The 22,697-nt window shown below is 38.0% G+C and overlaps 1 protein-coding gene across 1 annotated transcript in view; it reads right to left on the reverse strand.

Annotated features, from left to right (window-relative positions):
- Window positions 1–22,697, reverse strand: part of KCNH5 (potassium voltage-gated channel subfamily H member 5) — a 302,237-nt gene that overhangs the window by 246,282 nt on the left and 33,258 nt on the right. Inside the window, exons 3-4 of the mRNA XM_045451190.1 lie at window positions 7,141–7,247; window positions 2,720–2,848 (exon numbers count right to left, since the gene is read on the reverse strand). Coding sequence (XP_045307146.1) covers window positions 2,720–2,848; window positions 7,141–7,247 — 236 coding nt within the window. The remainder of the gene's footprint in view (window positions 1–2,719; window positions 2,849–7,140; window positions 7,248–22,697) is intronic.

Raw genomic sequence — 22,697 nt, forward strand, 5'->3', positions numbered from 1 at the left:
ATAAATATAAATATAAATATAAATATAAATATTATTTAAGGGAAAAGACTGTGACATGAAGGCTTCTTACTCTGTATTATCGTCATTCAGTGCGAAGGCAAGAGAAATTCATCTGAAGAATATGTTAGGTCACAAATCGTATACCAATTATTTTAAAACATATTACTTTAAGATATAGTCAGCTGTTAGCTATAGGTTTTTCATAAATGTTCCTTATTAAGTTGAGGAAGTTCTCTATTCCTACTTTACTAAGAGTTTTTACCATGAATGGGTGCTGGGTTTTGTCATGTTTGTTCTATGTTGAATGATATGATGGTATAATCTTTCTTTCTCAGCCTGTTGAAGCGAAGATTACAGGGATTGATTTTTTTCATGTCGAACCAGCTTTGCATATGTGGAATAGATCCCACTTGGTTGTCATGTGGGTTCAATTTTTATTGAGGGTTTTTATATCTATATTCATGAGAAATATTGGTCTGTAATGTTCTGTTCTCGCAGTGTCTTTTTCTGGCTCTGGTATGAGGGTAGTGCTGGCCTCACAGAATGAGTTAGGGGAGCTCTCTCTGCTTCCATTTTCTAGAAAAGACTGTAGATTTGCCAAAAACAAAAAATAAAAAACAAAAACATCCTTTGTTTTGTCAGTTTATTAACTATTGATTAAATTTATTTAATAGATATAGAATGATTTAGGTTAGCTGTTTCTCCCAGTGTGAGTTCTGGCAGTTTGTTTTTCAAAGACGTGGTCCATTTCCCCTAAAGTATCAATTCAGTGGCTACACAGTTGATCAAAGTATTCTTTTGTAATGCTTTAATGTCCTTCGGATGAGTTGTGATGGCCCTTCTTTAATTTCTGATACTGGTCACCTGCATCTTCTCCCTTTGTTCTCACTTAGCCTGGCTAGAGGTTTATTAACTTTGATGATCTTTTCAAAGAACCAGCTTTGAGTTGTGGTGATTTCCTCTGTTTTCCTATTTTCTACTTCATTGATTTCTGCTCCAAGGTTCCTTATTTCTTGTCTTCAGTTTGCTTTGGTTTAAATTGCTCTTTTTTGTCTCCCCAAGGTGGAAGCTTAGGTTATTAATTTTACGTCTTTCTTCTTTTCTAATATATGCATTTAATGTCACATACATTTCCTTCTAACCACTACTTTTGCTGCATCCCATAAATTTGATAAGTTGTATTTTCATTTTCATTTAGTCAAAATATTTTTCTAGCTTACTTTAAGCCTTCTTCTTTGACCCGTGGGCTATTTACAAATGTATTAATTTCCAAATATTTGGAGATTTCTTAGCTCTCTCTGTTATGGATTTCTGGCTTAATTCCATTGTGGTCTAAGAAACTGCCTTTTTTAAGCTTTCTATTCTTTTAAATTTGTCAAGGTGTGTTTTATGGCCAGAATGTGATCTATCCAGTGAATGTTCCATGTAAGCTTGAGAACACATATTCTATTGCTATTGGATGGAGAAACTTCGAATTTTAAAACAAATAAGCATTAAACCTAAATACTATTAGAAGACTATTCTATTTTTAAAAATAATGTTTAAATTTATCCTAAACCTCTTAGACACTGAGTCTCTGCGTAAAAGTAAAGGAATAGGTAGTATGAGTCCAAAAGTGAATATTCAATAGTCCAGGAGATGATTTAATATACACATTTTCAGAAACATTTGCAAATAAATTGTCCTATGTTATACTTTAAATGGTTTGCACATTGTAAAATTTTCCTCTTGCAATTTGATACTAACCAGAAACCAACCAGGTATAACATAATATATGTGAATCCATATGCAAGGAATAAAACTACAAAATTTTTCTATAATTAGGTTACGGATGGAAAGATTAAATTTCTGTACCAGTTTTTTTTTAAGAGGTAAGGAAAGGAAGACAATGTTTGCCAAATACAAAGAGGAAGATCTCATTTTTAGTCTCTGGAGGGATTATTAAAAATAACATTTCATAAAATCTTCTAAGAGTATTTGAAATTCTTCATTTATATGACACCAGTTTTTAATTTAAACATAATTGGAGGGAATAAAATGAGAATATATTACCTAGAAAGGGGGATACATGCACACCACTGACTACTGCTTTCTATAGCCATCTCCCTGAATATTATAGTCAGTATGACTATAGTCAGGATGTTTGTATTTTGCCAGCTACTCACTTGATAACAAAATTATTCTTCACATAAGCTAACAGCATCTACCCAAGACTATCTGCAACAGCTAAATGGGTAAAGGGTGAAAAGTAACCTGAAAAAAATCAGCTAATCAATCACTTATTAGTTCAACCAAATTCAATCAACCGATCAACTGTGCTGTAAAAGGACTTCACCTAAACCATCTCACAGGTTGTTAAATTTTGTGTTTCTAAAGCTCATCCTGGTAGAAGTTGTTGAAACTCCCATTATATTGATTCTAAATTAATAATGACCTGTGAAATTTCTTCCTTATATCTTATCTAAATTCCTCTTATTATAATTCAAGTTAACCAATTCTCATTTCAACTTTGGATAGCCGTGCTATTTCCATTCAAATGATATGACTGGATAAAACTGATTTTGGATCATTGCTGGCATGAATGTAAAGCAAAAGAAGTACTAATAGTAAAATTGTGTTTTCCAGTTCAACCAATGTATTTTTCTAAACAATAATAATAACAACAATATAAATAATTAACAGCCTAATTCTTAAGTGTGGCCATCCCTTTGGAAATTACCTTTTGTTGAATCATCCTCTATTGGCTGTTTGAACAATGTAATATCCTTGAAAGTACATAGGAACAATACCACCTTTTCATGTTCATTTCTTATTGGTGCAATTTGCATATAAAACCAAACAGGGGTTCCTGTAAGAGAGAGAAAGGACAATAGAGTGTGACAGGTCCACAGCAGTGGTTTGGTCTCCTGCCTTCCCTCTGCCTTCAGCTGCCAACTGCTATGCCAGGAACCAGCACCAAAACAACAATATTTTCATTGCTTTCTAAATCAAGCAACTACCAGTTGCTCAAATATTAATAAACATTTTTCAGCCCAAAATACCAGAATTTGAAAGGAGAGCAGAGGGTGTCATTTCACAATGCAGGAGCCCAATGGCAGTCTCACCACTTAAGTAACACCAGCATTCCCTTGAGGTCTGGGTCCCTACACCCCTGCTTCGCTCACCAAATTCCTTTTCATAGTTTCCCCATGCATGACCACTCCTCCATGCTTCTCCTTGTCACTTTGAGAAGTGTTTCCAATTGACTTCAACAGCAATCCCTGATGCTCTGATAAGCAGTCCTCTCGGAGGAACATTTGAAACACTATTCCTATCTCAAGCTTCTCTCATCAGTCAGAGTTATACGATGGCTCTATGCCTTTGACAGCACCCCTACATCAGAGAAAGAGGATGTCAGAAATACTTGATGCCTGTTGTACACAGAGCTCTACCTGAAGCTTGTAAGGCAATCTTAAAAAAAAAAAAAAAAAGTGTCCCCAACCCCTGAGATTCTTCAGGTGTCTTTATGAGCCACTGCTTCCTATCTCCTTCACTCAAAGAATGAGGCTTGACTCTGCCACTATGTTCTTTAAACAGTGGCTCCTACAACCTCCACGAAGCAAAGAGTTTCAGAGCACTTAAGGCTTAGGATTTGGACAAACCAGGAACTGGCATTAGTTCAAATAATAAATATTTGAAGACACAAGAAATGCCTTCAAAGGAGTAATTATCCATTAAGCGATAAAACACTGAAGGAATGTTCCATCAAAATCAAAGACACAGTTTGCATCATATTCTTTCCAAGCCATCATGCAGTAAAGCCTCTCCAAATTTCCTATCTTAAAGACATAGAGGCTTTTGTTAGCTTTGGGATTTGGGGAGTGAAATATGCAGCTATTAATAGTCTCTACGTGAGAGTTGATAGCCTATTAGTGGCTTGCAATGAAAACCAAATAGGAAAAACCTTCATACCTTTGGCCAAAAAAAGTCACATAATAATGTCACCGCAAAGGGGAATTTGTCATCTAGACAAGAAGAGATGGCTTAACTACCAGGTTCAAGAAATCAGAGAATTAGAGAGAGGAAATTTTTATGGAATATTCAGTTTGGGTCCTTTGCAACCTGGGGCCTATTGAAAAACATGGCCCTTTCCGAAATGATCACCGCTGACACAGGGATCTCAAAAGCCATCACACCATCTCCTAGACAGGCTTGTTCTTTATTTTCTGCTTCTTATTCTACACTGTGTACTCAACAACTGTGAGTGATGTACGCAGTTTTACAAATCACCAGACACACGTGCTCACAGATACATGGCCTATGGCTGTTCCAACACAGTCAACTTGAGACAGCAGGGTTATAAACAGAGAGAAAAGGGCATTAAAAATAAGTCATTTTCCAAGGTCTGTTAAAAATTTGAACAGAAAGAGATGATGTTACATTTCCCATCTTCCTATAAAAACAGCAACTCTTCAAATTTTAGCATAGAGTCAGGGCTGTTTTTAAAATTGCTTTCAGATATGAAGGCAGATTTTTTTTTTCAAGTTGAGCTACAGGGTCAGACTGCCCAAGTAGACAGAAGGTTTGCTGAGTGGCTGGTGAAATATCCATATTCTGGTTTTGGGGTTCAAGGGAGCAGGAAGTCTAAGAGGGTTAGACAGAGAGGACAGTTGCAGACGGAAACTCAGGGCAGTGCCTTGGCACTGATTATCTGGAGTAGCCCAGGCTATCACAGGTCTGCCTTGGTGCAGACAGACCCCTTTAAATCATCATCCCAGAGCTACTGTTTTCTTCTCAACAGTAGAAGCAGCCTGCTGATCAGAGCAATGGGCTTTAAAAATAGAGCCTACAAACTGAAATGTCAGTGATGACACATGTTAAATCAGATACCTCAATCCCCTCATTTGCAAAATGCTATTTAACCTAATTACTTAATGGAAGTATTGGGAAGACTTGGCATTCAGGCATTCCCAAAACATTTATCCACAGACATGTGAATTTTGCTATCTAACATTTTTAAAATTACAAGAACATACTTTTTTCAGTTGATGGTCACAATCCTTCAGGTAACAATTTGCAAGATTTTTTAAAAGTTGCTTTAAGTGTAAGAGAACTCTATGCAAATATATAAATGATATCTATCCTTCATATTAAAGAAAAAAAACTCAATGAAGATCAAAGAATTTCAAACCATTAAAAGAAAGCAAAATACTACCTTGGAAGGAAACGTTTGGGAATGTAAAATTCAAGTTGTTTCTAACATGATTTAAAAGATGTAAGGAAAACAGAATCTCCACAAACGTATTTTTGAGAAACTCAGAAACTATGAACTTGGCGTTCATGCTTTAAAATCAGGCAAAGATTTGTTTACTCTTCTTAGTGTCAGAGTGAAATGATTTTAGTAATATGGAGTACCCTTGAGTTACTTGCTAAACTTGGGGCATATATCTAAGTCATTCAAAGGAAAACAACCCTATATGAAAATGATTGAAGGGGGCATATGGGTCTACTACAAATTATCAACACAGATATGGACCCGGTGAAAAAGACCCAGAAAACACCTCGAGCTTGACTTTTCTCTGGTAGATGACAGAGCAGATCATTCAGAATGGATTGTTTTCTAGGTGACAAGCCAACAGACATTTGGCTATGACTAAAGAGAAATACCTCTCTGGCCTTGATTCTAAAATGAAAGATAAAATGATAAGACATTCCATAGGTAAAACCATTAAAAACCAACATTCCCATTACCAAGTACACTAATCTTAAAGCAATGCCCATGGTTGTTGTTATCCCTTTGATGAGCCATTAATAAAAAGAGAAAACTAAGTTCAATTCTAAATAACTTATAGTGAATAAATGTTTGAGGTAAGATGGAGAGAATGAACTATGCTGCAAACACTCCAACCCACTCTGAACATGGAGCAAGTGTTTCCTGTTGAAGCTAAAATGCTTCCCAAACTGGGGAAGGATTTAGTGACCATCAGTTTCCACTAAGGTAACAATTGGCTTTGCTATCATTTATCATTAACACTAAATAAATTGAAGCATTGTATGAAGTGACTATTCACTTAAAAAAAAAAAAAAGATCAATTTGGGAAAAAGAAATAAAAGTAACCAGACTACTCAAAGAAAACAAATTAGAAAGGAAAGTTGGTGGAGCGCCTCGGTGGCTCAGTCAGTTAAGCATCTGACTTCAACTCAGGTCATGATTTCACAGTTTGTGAGTTGAAGGCCCATGTTGGGCTCTGTGCTGACAGCTCAGAGCCTGGAGCTAGCTTTGGATTCTGTGTTTCCTGTTCTCTCTCTACTTCTCTCTGCTCACTCTCTTTCTCTCTCAAAAATGAATAAACATGAAAGAAAGAGAAAGAAAGAAAGAAAGAAAGAAAGAAAGAAAGGAAGGAAGGAAGGAAGGAAGGAAGGAAGGAAGGAAGGAAGGAAGGAAGAAAGAAAAGAAGAAAACTTGGTTGTGGAGTATACTGGTTGGTTGTTGTTTGGCTGGCTTTTCCCTCAAACTCTGAAAGAGTCCAGATCATGGGGTCTCATGTTTATAATATAATTTATTATACAATGCACAATTTCTCAGTCACAAATTCTGTCCCAGAGAAGACCTCACCATAACCAACGCAAATTTACCAGCTGGGAATGGCCTATTCTGAAATTAATGAATACTTTTGTAAGCCTTCCACACAAAAGAGTCAGAGTCTAGCAAAAGGCCATATTGGTAAAGACTGACCTCAAAGAGATATCACATGTCATTGGTGAACATGTTGAAAAGTAATCACACATACTGTGATACTAATCACCTTTTCCTTTAACCATAAGAAGAAATGAATGAATTTGTCTGTCATCTTTAGTTGCTGTCATATAACTACAGGATCTTTACCATAAATATTATAAAACATTTTGCCATCTGACACACACACACACACACACACACAAAATCACATTAATGCACCGTATTTTTCTGTTATTCCTCAAAAGGTTGCTTTTCATAGGTAGAATCATTTATTAGTTTTGCGAATTTTATCAGCACCCCCTGCCTTTGCCAAGAAAAGAAACAAAGTTTTATATTCTCCCTACACTACAGCTCAATTACCACTAACCAAAACATAACGTTCATCAGAGTTGACACATCTTATTGATAATTTAGATACATACTGTTTTTCTTGTACAGAAGAACTTCAAAGCAATTTGACTCGTAGTTGTCAAAAGTCTGCCTCACTTTCTCAATGGTCTTCTTGTCAGTCAATTCTCCATACATAAAACTGGAAAAAACAATCCATTTCAGTTTTTTGTTTGTTTTTGTTTTGCTTTTCAAATGCTATATAAAATTACATAGCTGTCTTTTTGGGTTAAATATTCACATTTAGTTACAAAATAAAATGTTGCTCTCAAAAGAGGAAATAAATTATTGAAACGATGTTTTAATCATGACTGTTAAACTTCTTGCTAACAGCTAGGTTTAGAAGTTATTTCAAACGTACAGAGAGAGAGTTATCAATTTACATAGTTCCTATAGGCACAAATTTCAGTTACTACAGTTGAGTTAAATAAATTCAACAGCATGGTTCCAATTTCAGTTATCATAGTATAATAACTGTAAACATCTGCATAAAATATAAACTTTTCTGCTAGCTCCCCAGCCTACAAATGACTGGTAAATGAAAGATACACATCATAATCAGTAACCAATCCCATTACTTCTTTCCAAGCCCCTCAATATTGGTCATGGTGCATCTGTTATTAAGTTCGTGCCCACAAAGCATGTAGTTGTGTTGCCTCCTTGGTTCTCAGCAATGAACCCACATGACATTTTACAAACATGGATCATCAAAAGCAGGAATTAGCTATCAAAGATTGGCCAGCAAATGATAATGCTGGAAGTGACATTCAAATTGAACACACATGAAGGTATAGATGAAACACAGCTGTGGGAATGTTGACACTGCTGTCACTTGAGAGATTCTAGGGCACCTGGGTGGCTCAGTCAGTTAAGTATCTGACTCTTGATTTCAGCTCAGGTCATGATCTCACAGCTCGTGACATCAAGCCCTGCAATTAGGCCCTGCACTAACAGCATGGAGCCTGCTTGGGATTCTCTCTCTCCTCCTCTCTCTGCCCCTCCCCAACTGATGCTTTCTCTCTCTCTCTCTCTCTCTCTCAAAATAAATAAACTTAAAAAAAAATGGAGACTCTAGATAGGCAAACAGAGGAATTGAGGGAGGGCGAACTTATCAACATAAGTCAGGACAGTGGTTGTGACACAAAGGATCAAAGCTTCCCAGAGGAAGTGATGCCAGTAAAAAAAAAAAAATTCACATTAAAAGAGGTCTAGGAGAGAGTGCACAACAGTGAGAGTACAAGGATAAAATAGTCGAGGCTGATACAGATTTACAAAGGAGCATGAGCCTTTACTAAGAGAGAAAAAAAAAAAGCTCTCTTCATGTCATGCTATATTACGAGAAGGCAAGTATTATTCAAGTGACTTGTGATCGTTTTTTACAAAGAAATGAAACACTTTAATTCTCAGTGTTTCTTACATTCTAAATCAGTGTGCTAAATATTAGTTTTACTATTATTTGCATTTCTCTCCATTTATGATCAGCAGTAAGAGAGTTTTTAATGTTTTGACAGACGTTGTTAAAGGTCACAGAATAATCACAAATTTTTCCCGAGTGTTAAGATCGTATCACACAGTTTCAACTTGCATGGTCTTTTTTATCCTCCCATACAACAAGGAAACGTGAAGACTCCGTGTGACAATATAATGTACAAGCATTCTCATCAGTTCTTCTCATCAATTAAGACAGGTGCAGGTAGGAGGGGGCCAACATGGCCGAGAAGTAGGGGGATCCATACTTCCCACGTCTCTAAAACAAAGAAGTGCTGAAGCCAAAGGACTTTGAACCCCAAGAGTCTGGGAGGAAAAGAGACTGAATCTACCAGGAAGAAGCCAGCACAACTTGAGAGACCATAGGTAGGCGATTGCTAACTGGGGGAGATAAAACAGCCGGGCTGCGTAGGCACGAAGGGGGCGGGGGGGGGGGGTTCCCTTCTGCGGAGACGAAGAGAAAGAGCGGCTAGGGAAGTTCAGAACTGTATCTGGACAAGAGAAAAACCTCGGACTGGGACCGAGAGGGAACCCATCTCTAACTGCAGGGATTTCTTCAGACTGGGGCCGGCTCCCTGTTTCACGCACCTGGGGAGGAGGGGAGCCAGCCCTGGGCTGGTGGTAGATCAGGGGCACTGTCTGCCGTAGGAGAAAGCGGTCCCCTACCTGGAGGGCAGCGCCATAGGACATAGCCTGCCCGCGTCTGCCACCCCCAGGCTCAGTGGCCTCCAGGGCGCAGTCCGCAGCAGGAAAGAGCAACCCCCTTCCTGGAGTGCTGTGGGAAAAGACAAAGCCGGCCTGCATCCGCCACCCCCAGGGGTCGGTGGCACAGTCTGCAGAGGAGAGGCGGTCCTCCCTGAAGCGCGGTGGCACGGACAAAGCGAGCCAGGGCCACACTTCCGCCGCGCTGAGAGGCGTTTCCCCAGCGCCAGAGTGCGCGGAGCGGGTCTTTGAATCCTAGCCAAGCGCAGGGTCAGGGGAGTTGGCAGAGCGAGAAGGACCGCGCCTTCTGTACCCGCGGCACAGTGAGGACGACTCAAGTGGAGTCCAGCGGGTCTGTGGAGAAGAGAATGGGGGACCACCGCCATTTTCCCTCCACCGCCACCAGCAGGGCGGGGCCTCAGGGATGGGTCTGCAGGGGCCCACCGTGGAGGCGGGACCAGCCTCCACCAAACCACGCCCCTCAGTGAGGCGGGACCAGCCTACACCAAACCACGCCCCTCAGCACTGGGTAGCTGCGTATCCACTGGAGCCAAACGGACCCTATTTAACCAGACAGCTCCTCTAGAGGAGCGCTGCAGCATTGCCTGGATTAATTCTAGGTCAACTCTGGATATATAGATATAGTCTACCCCCCCCCCCATTTCTCCTCCTTATCTCTTCCCTCCTCTAGGCTGGTTACTCTGGTTATTGGTTTGTCTAAACAGACATATTTCATCCATTCTCTTGATACATGCTCTACACCTCCTTCTTTACTTTCCTTTCTCTCTCTGGAATAATGAAGCCATATAGTTTCTCTTTCTGGATAACTCTATCTTCATTTCTTTTTCCCCGCCTCCTTCCTCATTTTCCTTTCTCTCTCTCAGGATTAAGCCTTTTAGTCTCTCTGCCTGGTCAATGTTTATTTTTCCTCCCCCCCCCCCCCCACCATTTCTCTCTTTGTATGTGTTCGTCCATCAGCACCGCTTCCACCCTGTTCTTTACTTGTGGCCGGTGTTTCTGGTTTTTTGCTTTTGATTGTTTTTAGTTTTTTGCTTTTTTTGTTTTTATTTGTTTTATGTTTGTGTGTTTGCATGCTTTTGTTTCCTGTTTGTCTATCTGTTTTCTTTTACAGGGCTATTCCAAGGAACAAATCAAAGCACACCTGGTGGAGGGTCCAAACCATCATTACGAGTAGGGAAATAAAATAACCAAAGTCACAACAACAGCGAGCAAGTAACACTCTCCAAAAAACACCTCCTGAAGGGCCAGGCCCTGGATGGTGTGTGACCCTCCTTTAATATAGCAGTGCTCGCAGGTGCAGAGCACACAGCACACTTTTAAAACTCTTAAGAGACAGAAAACTAACCAAAATGACGAAATGGAAGAATTCTCCTCAAAAGAAATTCCAGGAAGAAGTGACAGCTAAAGAATTGATCAAAACAGATTTAAGCAATATAACGGAACAAGAATTTAGAATAATAGTCATAAAATTAATCACTGGGCCTGAAAAAAGCATAGAGGACAGTGGAAAATCTATTGCTACAGAGATCAAGGGACTAAGAAATAGTCATGAGGAGCTAAAAAAAAAATGCTATAAATGAGGTGCAAAATAAAATGGAGGGGGCCACAGCATGAATTGAAGAGGCAGAGGGGTGAATAGGTAAATTAAAGGATAAAATTATGGAAAAAGAGGAAGCTGAGAAAAAGAGAGATACAAAAATCCAGGATTAGAAGGGGAAAATTAGAGAACTAAGTGATGCAAATGGAACAGTATCCATATCATAGGAATTCCAGAAGAAGAGAGACAGAAAGGGGCTGAAGGTGTAGTTGAACAAATCATAGCTGAGAACTTCCCCGATCTGGGGAAGTAAACAGGCATTGAAATCCAAGAGGCACAGAGAACTCCTTTCAGACATAATTTGAATTGATCTTCTGCACAACATATCATAGTGAAACTGGCAAAATACAAGAATAAAGAGGAATTCTGAAAGAAGCTAGGGATAAATGGGCCTTAACTAATACAAAGGTAGAAACATAAGGATGGTAGCAGACCTATCTACTGAAACTTGGCAGGCCAGAAAGGAATGGCAGGAAATCTTCAATATGATTAGCAGAAAAAATATGCAGCCAAGAATCCTTTATCCAGCAAGCCTGTCATTCAGAATAGAAAGAGAGATAAAGGTTTTCCCAAACAAAAACTGAAGGAATTCATCACCACTAAACCAACCCTACAAGAGATCCTAAGGGGGACTCTGTGAGTGAAATGTTGCAAGGACCACAAAGTATCAGAGAAATCACTACAAGCATGAAACCTACAGATAACACAGTGACTCTAAACCCATATCTTTTGACAATAACACTGAATGTAAATGGACTAAATGCTCCAACCAAAAGACATAGGTTATCAGAATGGAAAACAAACAAACAAAAAACAAAAACAAAAAACAAGATTCATCTATTTGCTGTCTACAAGAGACTCATTTTAGACCTGAGGACACCTTCAGATTGAAAGTGAGGAGATGGAGAACTACCTATCATGTTACTGCAAGTAAAAAGAAAGTTAGAGTAGCCATACTTGTATCAGACAAACTAGGCTTTAAATTAAAGGCTGTAACAAGAGATAAAAAAGGGAATTATATAATAATTACAGGGTCTATCCATCAGGAAGAGCTAACAATTATAAATGTCTATGCATTGAGTTTGAAAGCACTCTAATATATAAAACACTCACAAACATAAGCAACGTTACTGATAAGAATGTGGTAATTGCAGGGCACTTTAATACTCCACTTACAACAACTGGATAGATCATCTAGACAGAATCAGTAAAGAAACAATGGCCCTGAACAATACATTGGACCAGATGGACGTGACAGATATATTTAGAATTATGCATCCCAAAGCAAGAGAGTATACTTTCTTCTCAAATACACATGGAACATTCTCCAAGATAGATCACATACAGGGTCACAAAACAGCCCTCAATAAATATAAAAGAATTGAGATCATACCATGCACACTTTCAGATCACAATGCTATGAAACTTGAAATCAACCACAGGAAAAAGTCTGGAAAACCTCCAAAAGCATGGAGGTTAAAGAACATCCTACTAAAGAATGAATGGGTCAACCAGGCAATTAGAGAAGAAATTTAAAAATATATGGAAACAAATGAAAATGAAAATACAACAACCTAAACCCTTTGGGATGCAGCAAACCCTTTGGGATGTCCTAAGAGGAAAATACATTGCAATCCAGGCCTATCTCAAGAAACAAGAAAAATCCCAAATATAAAATCTAACAGCACACCTAAAGGAACTAGAAACAGAACAGCAAAGATACCCCAAACCCAGCAGAAGAAGAGAAATAATAAAGAATAGAGCAGAAATAAACAATATAGAATTCAAAAAAAAAAAAAAAACACTAGTAAAACAGATAAATGAAACCAAGAGTTGGTTTTTTGAAAAAATAAACAAAATTGATAAACCACTAACCAGGCTTCTCAAAAAGGAAAGAGAGAGGACCTAAATAGATAATATCACGAATAAAAATGGAATTATTACAACCAATCCCTCAGAAATACAGGCAATTATCAGAGAATACTATGAAAAATTATATGCCAACAAACTGGACAACCTGGAAGAAACGGACAAATTCCTAAACACCCACACACTACCAAAACTCAAACAGTAAGAAATAGAAAATTTGAACAGACCCATAACTAGTGAAGAAATTGAATCAGTTATCAAAAATAAGAGTCCAGGACCAGATGGCTTCCCTGGGGAATTCTACCAGACATTTAAAACAGAGTTAATATCTATCCTTCTCAAGCTGTTCCAAAAAATAGAAAGGGAAGGAAACCTTCCAGACGCATTCTATGGAGCCAGCATTACTTTGATACCCAAACCAGACAGAGACCCAGCAAAAAAAGAAAACTACAGGCCAATGTCCCTGATGAATATGGATGTAAAAATTCTCAAGACGATACTAGCAAATCAAATTCATCAGCATATAAAAAGAATTATTCACAATGATCAAGTGGGATTCATTCCTGGGCTGCAGGGTGGATTCGATATTCACAAATCAATCAATGTGATACATCACATTAATAAAAGAGAAGATAAGAACCATATGATCCTGTCAATAGATGCAGAAAAAACATTTGACAAAATACAGCATCCTTTCTTAATAAAAACCCTCAAGAAAGTTGGGATAGACAGAACATACTTAAACATCGTAGAAGCCATTTATGAAAAGCCCACAGCTAATATCATTCTCAATGGGGAGAAACTGAGAGCTTTCCCCTTGAGATCAGGAACACGACAGGAATGTCCACTTTCACTGCTGTTGTTTAACATAGTGTTGGAAGTCCTAGCATCAGCAGTCAAACAACAAAATGAAATTAAAGGCATTAAAATTGGCAAAGATGAAGTCAAACTTTCACTTTTCACAGACGACATGATACTCTACATGGAAAACCTGACAGACTCCACCAAAAGTCTGCTAGAACTGTTACATGACTTCAGCAAAGTCTCAGGATACAAAATTAATGTACAGAAATTAGTTGCATTTTTATATACCAATAATGAAGCAACAGAAAGAGAAATAAAGAAACTGATCCTATTCACAACTGCACCAAGAATCATAAAATACCTAGGAATAAACCTAACCAAAGATGTAAAAGATCTGTATGCTGAAAACTATAGAAAGCTTATGAAGGAAATTGAAGAAGAAACAAAGAAATGGAAAAACATCCCATGCTCATGGATTGGAAGAATAAATATTGTTAAAATGTCAATACTACCCAAAGCAATCTACACATTCAATGCAATCCCAATCAAAATTGCACCAGCATTCTTCTCAAAGCTAGAACAAACAATCCTAAAATTTTTATGGAACCACAAAAAGACCCCGAATAGCCAAAGTAATATTGAAGAAGAAAACCAAAGCCGGAAGCATCACAATCCCAGACTTTAGCCTCTACTACAAAGCTATAATCATCAAGACAGTATGGTATTGGCACAAAAACAGACACATAGACCAATGGAATAGAATAGAGAACCCAGAATTGGACTCACAAATGTATGGCCAACTAATCTTTGACAAAGCAGGAAAGAATATCCAATGGAAAAAAGACAGTCTCTTGAACAAATGGCGTTCGGAGAGCTGGACGGCAACATGCAGAAGAATGAAACTAGACCACTTTCTCACACCATACACAAAAATAACACTCTAAATGGATGAAGGACCTGAATGTGAGACAGGAAACCATCAAAACCCTAGAAGAGAAAGCAGGAAAAAAAAAACCCTTTGACCTCAGCACAGCAATTTCTTACTCAACACATCTCCAAAGGCAAGGGGATTAAAAGCAAAAATGAACTGTTGGGACCTCATCAAGATAAAAACCTTTTGCACTGCAAAGGAAACAATCAACAAAACTAAAAGGCAACTGATGGAATGGGAAAAGATATTTGCAAATGACATAACAGACAAAGGGTTAGTATCCAAAATCTATAAAGAACTCACCAAACTCCACACCCAAAAAACAAATAATCCAGTGAAGAAATGGGCAGAAGACATGAATAGACACTTTTCTAAAGAAAACATCCAGATGGTCAACAGACACATGAAAAGATGCTCAACATCACTCCTCATCGGGGAAATCCAAATCAAAACCACACTGAGATACCACCTCATGCTGGTCAGAGTGGATAAAATGAACAAATCAGGAGACTATAGATGCTGGCAAGGATGTGGAGAAACGGGAACCCTCTTGCAATGTTGGTGGGAATGCAAACTGGTAAAGCCACTCTGGAGAAGCGTGGAGGTTCCTCAAAAAACTAAAAATAGATCTACCCTATGACCCAGCAATAGCACTGCTAGGAATTTACCCAAGGGATACAGGAGTGCTGATGCATAGGGGCACATGTACCCCAATGTTTATAGCAGCACTTTCAACAATAACCAAATTATGGAAAGAGCCTAAATGTCCAACTGACAAATGGATAAAAATGTGGTTTGTATATACAATGGAATACTACTTGGCAATGAGAAAGAATGAAATCTGGTCATTTGTAGCAACATGGATGGAACTGGAAGGTATTATGCTAAGTGAAATAAGTCAGGCAGAGAAAGACAGATACCATATGTTTTTACTCATATGTGGATCGTGAGAAACTTAACAGAAGACCAGGGGGGAGGGGAGGGGGAAAAAAAGTTACAGAGAGGGAGGGAGGCAAACCATAAGAGACTCTTAAATACTGAGAACAAACTGAGGGTTGATGGGAGGTGGGGGAGAGGGGAAAGTGGGTGATGTGCATTGAGGAGGGCACCTGTTGGGATGAGCACTGGGTATTGTATGGAAACCAACTTGACAATAAATTATATTTAATTAAAAAAAAAAAAAAGATAGGTGCAGGTATAGGGCCCCTGGGGGCTCAGTCAGTTAAGTGTTCAACTTTGGCTCAGGTCATGATCTCACGGAGTTTGAACCCTGCATCGGGTTCTGTGTTGTCAGTTCAGAGCCTGGAGATTGCTTTAGATTCTGTGCCTCCCTCTCTCTCTGCTCCACCCCCCCTCACGCTCTATCTCTCTCTGTCTCTCAAAAAATGAATAAACGCTAAAATTTAAAGATAGGTGCAGGTATGGCTCATGGGAGGAAAATAATGGTGAGAAATTGAAGGAGACACACACTGTTGCCATGGTTATGGGGAACATACAAAACATAAATTAAAAAGTGAGATTTTACATGCCACAAAAATTTCCTAATGTTTGAAATTATCTACTTTTCTAAGCGAATTTCACCAAACGTCTGAAAATCTACAAAATAGAACTCAGTCAAGGACTACAAGCCTCTAAAACTCTACTCTGATGCTTTCACGATCTTTAGCTGTGCATCTGGTTCTAGATACACAGTCCTACTAGTTAGCATAGTTGTCCAGATCATTTAGTCCACCAGGAAAGAATATGTGGCACTTCCAGATACTTGAATAAGTTTTTTGAAGGTCCATGTATATCTTTGTTATTGTTTTTCATCCAGTTTCAATGACTTAGCATATTGGCCAGAGGCTGATCCGGGTGTGATAGAGACTAAAGCTTATACAATTTTAGGGACCCTCTTTAAAGAAAAAATAACATAAAATTATAAAACAAAATTAGGTACAGAGCTTTGAAAGACTTCCACTCAAGTGAGGGCCCCTGAAGGTTAAGATTCATGATCTTCATGGGAAATCTGGCCCTGAATGTATCAATCTAGAAAATTTATAACATGAAAAGCATAGTTGGATAGCAAGATCCAGAAAAACTAGAAGATCCTATAGGAATGCCATATCAGAACCAGAAATTACAGAGTGATGGCCCATCTTACGATAATACTAACCTAGGCAACTAGAATTCTAGAAACTAAGAAATGAAAGGAAATGGATGAGGTTTACCAAAGACTGCCCAGTCTGCATTCTGCATTTTCAAAAAAGAATTTTCATTGTCATCATAATAGTAAGTTAAGCAAGAGAATCTCAGAATAAAACGGCAGATTCTAACTCCATAATCTCGGTGTCAGACTCACATAGAAAGCTCTCAGAGCCTACCTGTAAGACAGCATTGAAAAGCCATTGCTTCCACCAAAGACTAAACTCTGCCTCATGAGAATTTTGTGAAAATCTCTTGAAGGCATTACTGTGAAACTAGAATTAAAGAGCACAAAGACACCCTCCTTCCCCTCCAGAAATTAAGACACTAGTTTCATACTGTTAATATTTTTTATAGGGTGAACTTTTTAAATCAAAAACAAAACCTGTTTTTTTTTAATTGACTGTGATTTTTAATCTAAAAACTCCTTAATAGAGAGAAAAAAAAACAAAAAACAAAAAACATTGGGTTGCCTGAGTGGATCAGTCAGTTAAGTGTCTGACTCCTGACTTTGGTTCATATCATGATCTCACAGTCATGAGATCAAGCCCTACATCAGGCTTGGGGATCCTGCTTGGGAATCTCTCTCTCCCCTTCTTTCTGCCCCTCCCCCACTTATGCACACGCACATGCAAAATAAATAGGTAAACATTAAAAAAAAGAATGAAAGAAAACATTTAAAAAACAGAAAAAAAGTTAAGATAATTAAGGCAACTAAATGTTTATGGTCTTATAAAGAAAGAAAAAACCATTTAACTCTTGTTAGTAAATGTCAGAGCTCTATGGTTCAATAAAATAAAACACAATATCCGCAATTGGCCAACAGAAAAACATTTAAAAAAAGAAAGTGTCTATAATATAACAAGCAATTAAGATAAAAATTTTGAAAAATCAACTCTAATAGGATTTAAAAATAAGTGACAACTCAAAATTCCAAAATTCTTGGAAATTGATGTGATAATACCACTTAATAACAAATACAACACAAGGCTGATTCAGTGAAAATTCTAAAGATGAAAACAAGCAACTTTTTAACATTTATTTATTTTCGAGACAGAGAGAGAGAGCATGAACAGGGGAGGGTCAGAGAAAGAGGGAGACACAGGATCACAGAGCCTGACGTGGGGCTCGAACCCACGGACCGCGAGATCATGACCTGAGCTGAAGTCGGACGCTTAACCGACTGAGCCACCCAGGCGCTCCACAACTTTCTAAATAAAGTCAGAAAACTCTATAATGTATTCTTCACTCATTTAGCCCTTTTAGCGGTAAAATTGCCTGTCATAATAAAGGCACTTGAAGAAAAAAAATCCTAGATTATTACATTCTGAATACTTTCTTAAAGTTAGTCTTCTATTTTGTTATATTATTTCACTCACATTTTTCATTTTATGTTTATTAAACCACATATTTCCAGTGACAGAACACATATTTGAAGTGGTAAAATTCAGCAATTAACTAAGAAAAAATATTTCAAAACAAACTATAAGGAATGTCTGAAATGTATTATCCATTCTTCCAATGAAAGGACATATTTCCATCTGAAGTTGCCCAAACTGACTAAATCGGTTCCTCCACAAAGTCTACAGGAATATGGCACATTTGTTTATTTGCTTGGCTATTTTACACGTAAGTGTTGAGTGTCTTTATCAAGGTTTCCAGCAGCCTGACTCCGGATGACTAAAGCTCAATGCAGTCTTTGAATGGTTAATGGAATCTGAAGGAAACCAAGATTCAGAAATGGTAATCCTCAGGCTTTTGAAACTATATACCTATATCGTCATTTTACACATTTCTTGCGTATATCCTCCAGGAATATATAATGGGAACACAGAGAAACATTTCAGAACTTCAAGCTGCTCTCTCAGACAGAATGCCAAGCTTCCCTTACAGTAATTATACATGACTACTACAAGTGCACTGTTATCTTATTGAAAAGCAAAGAAAATTAGATGCACAGATGCTATCTGTCTCCGTTATAATATTGAGTGATCACGATATAACAGAAGACCACTGCACCATTTACAAACTGCATAATTCATGGACAAATCATGTAATTGCTTGGACTCTCAGTTTCCTCATCAGTAAAATGATGATAATGTTCATATACCTCAGAGGGTGAGGGCTTTAAAAGGATAATGCTCATGCAGTTGCAAATTATAATGTGCTATACACTGCCTGAATTATTACTGGAAATGCTCCCTATGGGTGGGGTTAGAAGAAAGCTCCTCCAGCCCTAGCCCCAACCCCACTACTCTCTCTAGCTCCTCTATAATTCTAGAACAGGGGTTGGACCATGCTTGCTAATGGGCAGGGTCACTGTATCTTAAAGGGATACATACATCATTTTGTGTGTCTTCTTTCTTTGTGAGCCGATGAGGGTGAAATATAAATCCATTCAGGACCTGCTCCTGAATAATCTTGCCACTTTTCTTGCCACACGATAAACCGGTGACAAAATTTGGTCTTAGGATAGGGAGAAGTTTTCCTGAGGTCTGGCCTAGGCTATATCCAGCAGGCCTGAGCATTCAGCAGTATACCTTTCATGTCTTTCCTGCCCTAGCAAATTTCTAAGGTGAGGTAGGTTTGCTTTACAGCAGGATTTACTTATTCTTGGATCCTTTATTCTGCCAGCAAAAGCTCACAACAAGCCTCATTATGATGCCTACCAGCAAGAATGGCTGTAAATGTTGACAGATTTCCAGGAGAGACAGGAACCTCACAAACAAAAAAATATATAACCTATTCATGAGTTCTGCCAATCTATCTTAATCTGCTAATGGTCAACGATGTTCCTGGACTAAAATGCCATATTCAGTCACCACAAAAAGGATAATATTATTTATAGGCTGTAATTCACAACCTAGGATAGCTTCATCACAGAAACCACACAGATTGACTTAATGCAGTGGGTAAATGTGGTCTCTAGCTCGGAATCAGCCACAAGAATAAAATTATCACAAAAGTTAATGGGAGAATGAGCTCAAATAGTCAAAGAATCAAAAAGAAGCCTGAGAGAGAGGGAGTAAGGAGGAAATTTTAGAAACAAATAACACAGCTTTCAAAATCTGAAAGAGGTAATTTTAAAATAAATCAAGGAGTTACTTTATACAGTGAATCATAACCAAAAGGTTTCACAACCCATTAATTTATAGGAGTTTAAGAAGATTTAGATAGAGTCATAGTGGTAGATCCATGGTGTGTAACTAATGGAAACTAGGGATGGCACTGGACATCTAACCTCTGGAGTGTGACGTCCCTGAGGCACCTCTGCTCTCCAACACTTTCCCTCAGTGCCACCGTGTGAATCAGAGCCCTCAGCCAAATGTCACCACACAGAGTGGCATCCCTCATGCGTACTGTGCTCTGGCTGGCTGAAAGGACCCTGTGCTAATGAAACTCCTTGTGAAGTACATCCAATAAAGTGCCTCTTAATTGTTTCATTGTCTAATTTGATGGCTTGGGTAATGGATTATTAATGAGCCTTCCAGAAAAAAAAAATGTATTTGGAAGTATCTACTCCAATCCTCCGTACCTGTATGATTGCTCTTCTCACCTCTCTAAAAACAGCACAGCTCTGGGGCGCCTGGGTGGCTCCGTCTCTTAAGCATCTGACTCTTGATTTCAGCTCAGGTCATGATCTCATGGTTGGGAAGTCTGAGCCCCACATTAAGCTCTGTGCTGACAGTGCAGAGCCCCCTTGGGGCTCTCCTTCTCTGTCCCTCTCCTCACCCCCTCCCCCGACTCAAACATTTAAAAAATAAAAATAAAAACAAACAAGAACAGAGGGATTTTTTTAAAAATCTCAGGTTAATCAAAGGTAAAATGCTAAAGTGATTTCTACCCTACATATGATAGTATGTTTTGATGCCTTCAACCAACGTCAGGGCTTCCTGGGGGTCATGAGATAAGATCACATGCTACTAAATGCCATTCCCCCAAAACCTACAATCACCTTTAAATATGCAGTATGTTTTGTGTCCTTCAATAAATAGCAAAATAGCCCAAAGGCTTGGAAATGCAATTTATTAGACAATGAAATGGACTAGATTTGAAATTCCTGGTAATCCTCAAGTATCATAAGAATGTTTTTGAAATTTTAGCCAAAACAAAATGAGATGGTACATAGGACATATCACATTTTTTTAAAGTTTATTTATTTACTTTGAGAGAGAGAGAGAGAGAGAGAGAGAATGTGAGCAGGTGAGGGGCAGAGAGAGAGAGAAAGAGAGAATCCCAAGCAGGCTCTGCTCTGTCAGTGCGGAGCCCTACTCAGGGCTCGAACTCCCAAACAGTGAGATCATGACCTGAGTTGAAATCAAGAGTCAGACGCTTAACAGACTGAGCCATCCAGGCGCCCCACCACACATCACATGTTTAAAAATAGAAATGTAGATGCTATTGTGAAGTACAAGGATTGAGGAAAATGGTAATACTCCTTCATGGCTGCTGAGAGAGGAAACAGAAAGGTACTCTGGACAGCCATCTGGCAGCAGTTAATTTACAAATTCGGCATACATTCTACTCTCCAGCAACACTACTTCTGGGTGTGGTGACAAACAATTTCTCACACGGGGCCACAAGAAGATGTGTACGAAGATATTTGTTGTTGAATGTAGCAAAATGTCAGAAGTTCGAGTTCACGACTGCTAGAATAGATAATAAAACAGAAGGCTGTGAAGACATTTGGGCACTATACAGCGTCAGACATAATGAAAGAGATTGTCATATGGCAACATAAAAACCTCTCAATAACAAAAGGTTGAGTGAAACAGTAAGAAACTATCAATCTTACTGCATGGTATGACTTATGTAGATTTTAAAAACAAACACACACAAAGTAACATCACTTCAAGAATATACTTATTTAATAAACAAACAGAAGATGGATCCGAAAGACACACAATAAACATGCTACAATGAATAGCTATGGAAAAGGAAGGGGGTGGAATGAAGGGGAAAGGAAATCAAAGACAAGAAAAAGAAATAAAATAAAAGGGAGACTTTGCCCAGAAGGATCACAATACTATGGGAAGAAACTGAGGAGTATGTTTAGTTTAGTAGTTAATTTGTTGCACCTGGTCTAATGGGAGACTGAGAAGGACAAAGAGAAACAAGAAAGCAGAAGAACTAAATATTAGCTTCTTGATATTGCAAAATCACAATGAACAGTTTTTCATTTTCTCAAACAATTCATGTTTGATTATTTTAAAATACTTTAATCCATCTAATGAAAGCTGTATAAAAAGATGATTTATTGTTTCAGCATATAAAATGACGTATATTTTCTGCACAAACGGATGCCCACTGACTTGTAGTTTCTTATTCTGTTACATTTGCCTAACATTTGTCATTATGAAACTCAGTAAAATTCTTTGAAATATTTGCAAGGCTATCCTCAGTATCAAGTTAGTTATCTCCAACTGGAATTCAGTGATTCCAAACTCTATAATAACTTTTAGCTTTAACAGTGTGTTTCTAAATGTGTATATAATTTTTGTCTTTCCTTCTTGTTTTCTTGTGCGTAATATTCAAAGGCTTTTATAGATTTATACTGGAAATAGAAAAAAGCCATATGTAAAAAAAATCAGAATCATAATACAGATACTGTTCTGTAACCTTTTTGTTGTTGTTGGTTGATTGGTTGGTCAGTTCATTTTTTTTTACTTAAAAAATATGTTGTTAGCTTCTTTCAGTGTCTTATCCTTCCAACATATGATTTAGAAAGTCTGGCTTTGCCATAATATTTTTTAACAAACCTACGACTGGACATTTTAACTATTTCCAGGACTTCATTCTTCTAAAAAATGCTGCAGTAAACATAAAATGAGTAGAGTTTAATTTTTTAAAGGGACAAAGAGGTTTAGAAGCAGAGTACATTAAAATCAACTATGCCTATAAGAAAATCTGATAAGGCTCAAATATCATCTGCTCATATATCAGATGCTAGTCTTCATTGTTCCACGAAGGCATTAAACTGGTTGCGATTTCTAGGT

Source organism: Leopardus geoffroyi, chromosome B3 (genome assembly GCF_018350155.1).
Source record: "Leopardus geoffroyi isolate Oge1 chromosome B3, O.geoffroyi_Oge1_pat1.0, whole genome shotgun sequence".
Classification (NCBI taxonomy): domain Eukaryota; kingdom Metazoa; phylum Chordata; class Mammalia; order Carnivora; family Felidae; genus Leopardus; species Leopardus geoffroyi.